At 43.0% G+C, this 10,184-nt stretch overlaps 1 protein-coding gene across 2 annotated transcripts; it reads right to left on the reverse strand.

The window, feature by feature from the left end:
* Positions 1 to 4,084: 4,084 nt before the first annotated feature.
* Positions 4,085 to 8,950, reverse strand: LOC310823764 (perforin-1-like). 2 transcript variants are annotated; one of them, XM_083696615.1, is made up of 6 exons: positions 8,870 to 8,950; positions 6,470 to 6,805; positions 6,072 to 6,260; positions 5,608 to 5,797; positions 4,896 to 5,389; positions 4,085 to 4,602 (listed from the first exon to the last, which is right to left on the reverse strand). In XM_083696615.1, exons 2-6 carry the CDS (start codon positions 6,796 to 6,798, stop codon positions 4,299 to 4,301), a joined length of 1,506 nt encoding a protein of 501 aa, XP_083552741.1. In that variant the 5' UTR covers positions 6,799 to 6,805; positions 8,870 to 8,950; the 3' UTR covers positions 4,085 to 4,298. The 2 variants fall into 2 exon arrangements, with proteins under 2 accessions (XP_083552741.1, XP_083552740.1); XM_083696614.1 differs by having other exon boundaries at positions 5,608 to 5,827.
* Between the last annotated feature and the right edge of the window lie 1,234 nt (positions 8,951 to 10,184).

Here is a 10,184-nt window from a genome sequence, read left to right on the forward strand (position 1 = left end):
CCAACGTTGTTTAAACTTTGCATATGCATTAAACTCTCAACTGAGACCAAACATTGTTTATTGTTGCTCACTGAAAGATTTCCACCACAATCTACAGCTTGGCCAAGTTGTGGTGGACCCCGGAACACAATTTTGTAAGCCAGTCATCAGTTTTTCTTTGGATAAAAAACAAGGCATTAGACATGGAAAGGTTCTCCTGTTATTCTCTCAAATTGTCCTTCCATTTCTAAACTGAGGCCATGTCAAGACTGAATAAGTAGTCCTATAAGTAGGTGGGGATAGCGTGTCAATCCACTCGTATCAAAATAAATACTTTTTGGCGGTCATTCGGCGCAATGTAACTTTTCTAAATGTTTTCTGGCTGTGTGTGCTTTAATCGAGGGAGATTGGATCACATTTCAGCTAGTCACGACAACAACGTTAAAGTGTCAAGTCGCAAAGGGGGGACATCTTCAGCTGTCCAGAAAAAGTGCGGTCTGGTCTGCTCGAATGTCCCCAGCAGTTCGGATTAACATATGGCACATTCATCAAGATGAGCGCAATCAGCGCAGGTGTTTCCTCACGAAAGTTACTCCGTTCATACTCTCACAGTCCTATAAGTAAGTAGCAGGGGAGCGAAAACAGCGTCCTCTCGCCTTCAGTTGGACACAATTGTCAGGAGAAGTTGTTAATGCTAGGCAGAGCCTACCGAATAAGGCTATTTCTGTTCAACATGTAGCTGCCTGACCAAATATGGGAACAGACACACACTCACATAGTTCCCTTCTTGGACACACTCTCTCTCTCTCTCTCTCTCTCTCTCTCACACACACCTCCCTTTCTCTGTGTAGGGAGTAGACACCTTATGTTCCTGTTCCTTCATCTGTCAGCTTGGCAGGTCAATGAATTAATACAAAACTGAAAAGAGAGAGGTCCTTTCTTTTTCTATTGGAAGAACACTACACCATAATGTGACATTTACACTGACGGAACACTTTATTAGGAACACTTGTACACCTTCTCAGGTTGGGGTGGTGTAATGGTGTGGGGAATGTTTCCTTGCCACACTTTGGGCCTGTTAATACCAATCAATCGTCGCTTGAATGCTACAGCCTATTTGAGTATTGTGCTGACCATGTGCAGCCCTTCATGGCCACAATTTACCCATCTTCTAATGGATACTTCTAGCATGATAAAGCACCATGTCACAAAGCAAAAGTAATCTCAAACCGGTTTCATGATGAACATGACAATGAGTTCAGTGTTCTTCAGTGGCCTTCCCAGACACCGGATCTGAATCAAATAGAACACCTTTGAGATGTGGTAGAACAGGTTGAAGATTCACAGCTTGAAAGTGCACCTGAAAAATCTGGATGTATGAGGAGTGGAGGAGGGAATGTCATGAACCCGTCAGTGTGTGGCTGTTAGCTAATAGCTAACCGTCTCCTCCATGATAAAGGGGCAGCCAATCGGTAGGAACCTATTTCTAAATCCAGACATTTATGGGTGGAATTGGATTCTGATATAATTTCTTCTCTACAGCAGAGTAAATCAACAGTAACTGGGGACAAGGTGCAATAATGGTGAGATAAGGATGCCATGGGGGGGGGGGGCACATACAGGGGTATTAGTGGTTAGTTGGAGGGGTGAGTGGTGTTTTCTGAGGAAGGCATGCTAAATCAGGCCTTTAGACACACCCACGCACACAGACACACACAGACAAAGACACACACGCACACACACAGGCATACACACACACACCAACCTATGGGTTTAATTGTGTTTAAGTCTACCGTTCTAAGCCCCTGGAGCTAGCGTACACAGGAAGGCTGAGTCAGGTATTGATTCTGTCCACGTTCATTAGGAAACTGGAGAATCACTGCTCTATCGATCCCTTTCTCTCTCTCCCTATTTCTTTCCTTCCTTTAACTCTCTTTACATCTTCTTCCTCTCTCTCATGTCTTTCTCTCTATTTCTCTCTCTCTCCCTCCCTCCTTCTTCCCCCCACTCCTTCTCTCTCTCCTTCTTCTTCGGTAATAATTATCATTAGACTGCTACTTCCTCAAGGCTAACTCCTCCCCCCTTCCTCCCCTAACACTAACCTATATATACTAACCCTTGTTATGCTATGGACATATGTGACGTCATTGTGCTGACAGGACATTGTACAAATCCTCAATCCAAACCAGTTAAAGGACATGTAGGGACAGTGTGTACACTTCCTGTCAAATTGTCTGGGTGTTACAATCAGTTCAGCTCTGCCCAAACTTGAAAACGGCTTGCTCAACACACGAAGGATGCAAAGGGACAACTCAATTCCTTTTTGGTGTTTTATTTTTCTTCCAGATGGTTTTGATGGCATTGGTAATATGTTGAAACAGTTGAATTGTTGAATAGAGTAGATGAAATTAATTGAATGACAGGATTAGGGACTAAGAAATAGGGAATAGGTTGATAACCTTAAAGATAAACAGAAAATAAAGATGCATTACTTTACACAACAAACGATGCATGACAAAGCAACAAAGCATGGCTTTGAATAAAGTAAATGTTTAAACATCTCAATTTAATCTAGCACTTTAAGCAATCACTTCCACTGCTACATTATCTGCAGTCAGGAAATATTCAAAATAAAAGGAGTTCCCCACTCCTACTAGAATTAGACATGGAATTCATGCTAAGCACTAAATGCAACATAATAAATCATTTCAAACATTTCATACCAGTTGCGTCTCTAGGGTTCAACAATGAGCTGTGTGTTTCTTGTTTGCAGGTTGAGGAATCCAAGCAAAAGGGGTGGCAAAGCTAACTCCAAACATTTCATACCCATGCTTATCTGGCAGGTGCACAGGTCAAAGCAGTCCCTCCAGCAACGCTGGCTAAATTGTTAGGTCCACTCATGCGTTTGGGTTCTCTGCCCTCTTCAGGCCTGGAGTTCTTTACAAGAAAAGCTGCCGTTGTGCTCATGTTTAGTGTGTTCTGTCCTTTGACGCAACACTTCCTATTGGTTACACAACGTGTACAATTACCGAGGTAACCGAAATCACTGGAATGACCTTGAATTGACCCTGACCTGAGCAGGAAGAGTCTCTGGGTTGGAGCCAGACGTTGATTGACAGGTATTTTTCCCAATGTGTGACGGACAGCAGGGAGTATGTGTCAACACACAGTGGTGTGTAATATGCCACTTCTTACTCTGTCTCACTTGGGAATAACAGCCCTCTGTGACTCAGTTGTTCGAGGATGGTGCTGGCAACACTATGGTTATCAGTTTGATTCCCCCCCGGGACCATACGTACTATGCTTTGCACTCTTATATTTTATTTTATTTTATTTTATGGGGGGGGGGTCGGGGTTGTCTGGACAGCATTATTCTTCTTGTCACAAAAACCTCTAAATAAATAAATAAACCTATAAATATAGAACTCTGATGATGTGCTGTATTTGAATGACAGAACGATTAACTACTCCTAGTGTATTACAGTCGCTTTTCCCTTAGTGTCAGGCTGTACTGCAGCCTGAATGTCTGAGATGTCATCGGAGCTGATTCACGTTCACTCAGAGGGTTTCTGTGGGCTGTTTTTAAATCTCACAGCAGATGTCATAGTGAAACACATCTGCAGGCACTTCTGCTAGCGTGCCTTTGTGTGTGTGTGTGTGTGTGTGTGTGTGTGTGTGTGTGTGTGTGTGTGTGTGTGTGTGTGTGTGTGCGTGTGCGTGTGCGTGTCCGTGTGCGTGTGCAATCTCACATCTTGATGTTGGTGATGATGATGATGATGATGATGATGATGATGATGATGATGATGATGATGATAAAGAATGTATGGTATGACAGTATGGTATATCAAATACCATTGAAATTGCCTGGCATGAAGTTCTTTCCTGGAATAAACTAAAATCTTTCAAGTCTTTGTTAATTATGATGATGACACAGAAGAATGAGTATGACAAAGTCAAGAATCAGACACAATATAGACATACTTCCTTTAATATGGATTATCATTTTTATTAACATATCATAGAAGCCATAATCAGTGATAAATGGTCTGACATGGGGGAAAAACAGAAAGAACGATTGAATACAATAAACTGAAATTAGACACCACATCGAAACACATTTGTATCTTACCAGAAGCTTTTCTCTGGACTAAACACAAAGATGGTGATCATTAATGAGCAGTACAGTTCAGTACAGAAAAGTGACGTGCTCTGATATGACGTGTGTGTGTGTGTGTGTGTGTGTGTGTGTGTGTGTGTGTGTGTGTGTGTGTGTGTGTGTGTGTGTGTGTGTGTGTGTGTGTGTGTGGGTGTCACCCTCATTAGCGGGACGGCTTGTAGTCGTCACACCTGTTCCCAGTCAGGTGACTGTCACAGGTGAGTGTGTAGGTGAACTGAAAGCCCCCACGTTTGGCTCCACACGTGTGTGTGTATCTCCCCTGTCTTGGGTAGATGGTACACCCCCCCAGGAAGTCATCTCTCCAGACATCTTTGTCCCAGGCCTCCACCCTTAGACCCAGGTGTGTGTCCACACTCCCAAAGTTGTAGCGAGCATTCCAGCGAGGGCTATTGGACCGGATCCAGCGGGTCTTGCGGTTGATAGAACCGTAGCGCACTTTAGCGTACCTGGAGCGGATTAAAACATTTTAAGTCAAAAACTCAAACTAGAAGACATAGGATTATTTATCAAGCTTATCCATTTCCAGTATATTCTGTTCAATTACAATATCATGCCACAAGAGGGCGCTCCTGTCATTGTGCACAACTTCAGGATATGATCTTGGCAATTTTTTTTTAATCCCCTGTGCTTCTTATCTATCTATTTACCTATCTATCTATTGATCTATCGATCGATCGATCGATCTGCCTGTCTGCCTGTCTGTCTGTCTGTCTGTCTGTCTGTCTGTCTGGTAACATACCCCTCTGTTTTGCCCCAGCGGTCTCCTTTCAGCCCCCAAGCCTTGATGACCGTCACAAACAGCCTTCCCCTCCAGGCCTCAAGGGGGCAGCAGTTGGACGCCACGTTGGGGTAGCGGTTCCCACAGTTCGGTTGTCTGGATGTCCCGGAGAGAGCGTTCTCTTTCAGGTACTGCTGGACAGCCGTCTTAATACCCTCCCGAACGACTGGGTTAGGTATGAGCATGTGCAAGGGACTCAGCGAATAGTACACAGCATCTGGGCGGTCCTTCAGGGTGCTCAGCCAATTGCGGAATGCCCCGTCGTTGTGGGTAAGTGACAGCTCCCCCAGCCAACCAGAGCCTCCCACCACCTCTGAGAAGTGGCTGTGGATTCCGGAGCTGTAGGAGGTCTTCACGTCGTGGTTCTCTAGAACATTGGAGCAGGTCTTGGAGCTCTGCGAGGCTGTGATTTTCCCCAGCCCAATGGAGAGACCCATAGTCAGGCAGGACATCACCTGGAGGAGAGGAGAAGGGGAGAGAAGAGAAGAGAGTATGAGGTTTATAAAGCCGTAAACGTGATCATGTGTTTCCAGTGTGGCCTAGAAAACATGTCCTGACCTTACCTTACTCTTCCACATTTATTATGTATTAATACTCATGAAATATTTCAATGTTATTTTGTTTATGCTCTCTTCTAGCCAGCTTATCCAGCTCACAGCAGCAGTCAGCCCACCTCGTAACCAGACAAGCCATTGAGGGTGGCCAGACAGGTGCGTATGGCAGTGATTCTCCTCAGCCTGCCTCCCAAGTGGACCCTGCGGATGTAGTGGGTACCGTAGGTGTCTATGAAACGGCGGTACTGGGCCTTGGTGTCGGAGTTGTACGCGGTGGGGAGGAGTTCGATGTCCTTACTGAACTCAACACTGAGAGGAGGGGTGTTGGAGACACGGTAACTAGAACAGAAGATAGCGATGTGGTTCAATCATCCAACAAATTCAATCAACGTGAGCATATCTGTATCCAGTACACATACACTATTTATGGAGTACATGAGTCTCCTACTCGCCCCTAACATTGCCTGAGACTGCTAAACTAGAGACTAGCCCTAAGCAGTAGCTTGGGGAGTGATCAGATCTCAGGCACGGTCTTGGAACCACCTCTGTTACAAATGCACATGGATAGGTCCGGTTGACCAACCTGTAGTGGCTGCACCGGACCATGTGTGAGGTGAAGGAGTAGCGGTCCTCTTTGGTTCTGGCTGTAGCGAAGTTGGCTGCCTCTGACCGCGTCCCCCCGACCTCCAGGTTGACCGAAATTATCTTTTTGAGGTCCAGACCCACCTTCCAGTCTCTAGTAGTATCGGAGGTAGAGGTACGAGCTAGAGAGCTGAGGAGGGGAGAAGAGAGGAGAGGAGAGGAGAGGAGAGGAGAGGAGAGGAGAGGAGAGGAGAGGAGAGGAGAGGAGAGGAGAGGAGAGGAGAAGAAACCCAGTTTGTTTTGCAGTAACTAATGATGTTCTCATGGAGTTCTCTATGGTTGCTCTATGGTGGATAAACACAATAACAATCCCCCCAAAATCCCTAATTCATCCATCACCTGACTGAGGTATGAGATCTACTTTTGAGAGAGACACTACATCGGCTGTAGGAGCGCCAGTCTACTGCAGATACTGGCAGTTTCTGCAGCTTGTTCTGCAGAGGGTTGTGACACAGTGTACAGGTGTTGTTGAGGCTCAGGTAGGTCCTCAGGTCCACCAGGTAGGCTCCTTTCCGCTGGAGGGTTACGACGTCAAAGCCCTCCCCCACTAGGTTGTGACCGGGGACGAAGGGGGCGGAGATGCACTCGGAGTGGGTACCGGTACGGCAGGTGAGGGCGGAGTCCAGGCAGGACAGGAAGATGAGGAGACTCACGTAGAGGAGGGGCATGGCTGATCTGAAAGAGGGAGGGAGTGGGAGAGAGAGAGAAGTGGAGAGAGAGGTAGAGAGAGTTGTAGCGGGTGGTGATATGAAGAGGAGTTGGAGGGAAGGAGGGATGGAAGAGGGAGGGGTAAACAAAATCATTTGATTAATTCTACGAATGAAATAATTGTGATAGTTCATATGCAATGTTGAAGCTAAAATTAATAAGTCAAATATAAACAACAAAACAGATAGAACAACCGCATGTACACAATGTTCACAAGGCAGTGTGTTCACTCCTAACTATTTATTCCTGTAGTGATTAGGTGAATAGTGATTCACTGGGCTTGCTTTAAGCTCTGTTTGACTATGGGGTGATGAATAGATGTAAGACTACACCCAAGAAAGGGACTGCGTTGCAATTTACTTTACAGAAAAGGTTCATACCTCAATTAAGATGGAGTAAGATAAAAATGAAGTAGCATTTAAAACACGATACAAAGTGAGGTCTAAAAGAGGTTGGATTAAATCATACAATTCATAATTGTTTCCTTGTGTAATTCAGCACTATTTCTTTTGGTAAGGCCATAGAAATTGGATTTTAAATAAAATAAATGATAAAGAAAGGATGATAAATTATATGGTTATTGCTTCGTTTTCTGACAGAGCCAGCGCAAAGCCTGAACGAAGTAGGGTTAGGGTTGCATATGGCCCCCAAATGAAATAATAATATTTTTTTATTTCATATAGATTCTAGTTATTATTTTTGCAGTGTATGAGACACAAATTGGGGGCGCGTGCTTCAGGGCGAGCCGTTGGCACAGCAGATGAAACAGTGGAGAAAGGGAGAGAATTCAAAGTTAGGAATCTCAGAGTTAGTTTAGATTTGTATGTAAGGCAAGAACTGATTAACCATGAAAAACTACTGATTTCATATTTTGTGGCTCAACTAGCTGTATTTAGTGCGGTTCAAAACACGATAGACACACTGGCTGTCTGAGGTCTGTCACAGCCAGTGTCTTAAAGGGGCAGTGTTCTATTTTAGGGAAGACAGAAGTGCAACTTATACTCACTGAACACTTTATCAGGAACACCTGTACACCTCCTCATGGTGGAGGTGGTGTAATGGTGTAGGGAGTGTTTTCTTGGCACACTTTGGGCCCGTTAATACCAATCAATCATCGCTTGAATGCCATAGCCTATTTGAGTATTGTTGCTGACCATGTGCATCCCTTCATGGCCACAATTTACCCATCTTCTAATGGCTACTTCCAGCATGATAATGCACCGTGTCACAAAGCAAAAGTCGTCTCAAACTAGTTTCATGAACATGACAATGAGTTCAGCGTTCTTCAGTGGCCTTCCCAGTCACCGGATCTGAATATTTGGAATGTGGGAGAACGAGAAATTCACAGCTTGAAAGTGCACCTGAAAAATCTGCAGGAATTGTGTGATGCAATTATGTCATCATGGACCAGAATCTCAAAGGAATGTTTTCAACATCTTGTGGAATCAATGCCACGAAGAATTGAGGCTGTTTTGAGAGCAAAGGGCAAAGGCCGTACCCAGTCTTAGTATAGTGTTCCTAATAAAGTGTTCAGTGAGTGGATTTCATCATTCGGCTACAATTGAATATGCTTTATAGGATTCAGGTCAAACATGCCCAATGTTTAAATAGTAGCATTTTAATTAAAGCCACAGTCTGTTCCAGTAATTTAAAATTATATATATTTGGCCTACCCTGGATTTTGATAAATATGAATATAAATAGCATAATGAGGTAATTACAACTTTCTTACCTTTCCATAACCAAGATGCCAATGACTAAAGCTAAGATCTAACCTAGAGATCCCAAATTCATTCATGTTTTTTTAATAGTCACACTGAAATATTTTTCCATCTAAGCAGGATTTTCATCTGTACACTTAAATACTGTTTTCTTTTTTTGTTTGTTTTTTCACTCACTTCACTTTTCTGAAAATTAAAAAAACAAAAAAAACAATGAATCAAGTTTGCATGGCCTAATTCTTATATATATATATATTACAATATACAACAAGGACGGGAAAAAGTAAATGTATAAAAATGATGTACACACCTCTGTACGTTTCCTTGAGCGATTATTCGGAAGACTTAAAACACAGATCCAGAGTCAGTAGTTAGGCCTGTGAGACTTTCCCCTCTCACTCCTTCTCTCTATGTCAGAGCTGTGCTTATATAGTGAACAGGTGAGGATCATAACCCATACCACCCACATGCAAAACAATAAGACACAATGAACATTACCTCATGTTTCGGGGAAATAGGTTGTCATTGGCTCTCAAAACCTAAGCCCTAAGCCGGTGTCGTAGTTCTATAAACACAAGCTGACAGTCTTAACTGAAAGGCCAGGTAAGGACTGAGGAATTTTGGCAAAAGGTCTCCATCAACCTGAGATGAACACACCTTCTAATCCGACACACCGTCTGATACGGATATGGATAATAAGTAAATGATGTGATGCTGTATTCAACATACTTTATTCAGCACACACACACACACACACACACACACACACACACACACACACACACACACACACACATTTGAACACTTTATTTTGGTTCACAAATGATTACATGTTGTGGAAATCTAGGGTTACCACTTAGTATTTGGTGAGACTCTGCACAAATAGGCATGTACACAATATATGTTCTATTTACTTCTTGTAATGGTTGCAAGCATGGCAGTCTGTTTCGAGAGAGAGCCGAAACAAAGTTACAAGCATACATTTATACTTTCAAACCCCCAGGGCGGGTCTTCACATAATTCATATCTGATTTCCCACAGTTATAGGCCCACTCAACCAGACATCCTTGGGTCATGTGAAATGTACATCTTCCCATAGGCCTTGGCAACAACACATCTATATATTTTCTCACGCATCCACATGTCTGGCTTTTAGCACATTTCATAAGCACTACTTCTACTTCTCCACTGTTCGTAAACACTACTTCTACTCAAGTCATAAGCAAAGGGTGACTCTAAGGTCACACAGTTGTTATAGACAAACATTCATTACATGATTAATGCTTAAATGATTGATGCTTAAATGATTAATGCTTACATGATTAATGTTTAAATTATTAGTATTATCAACATTATTAACGCTTACTAGCATATCATAGTACAGATACTTATTGAACCATTACATACAGTGCCTATAGAAAGTCATCATACCCTGTGAAATCTTTACCTTTTGTAACATTACACCCTGGAAATTGAAATAAATCAAATCTAACTTTTTTGAGCTGTATGTACACATTATAACCCTCATCATCAAAGTGAAAATAAAATGTTAAAAAATTCTGGACAATTATTAAAAATTAATTAGTGAAATACCTGGTTTGGTTAAGTGATCAGCCCCTTAGAGT

Source organism: Argentina silus, assembly GCF_951799395.1.
Source record: "Argentina silus genome assembly, chromosome: Y".
NCBI lineage: Eukaryota > Metazoa > Chordata > Actinopteri > Argentiniformes > Argentinidae > Argentina > Argentina silus.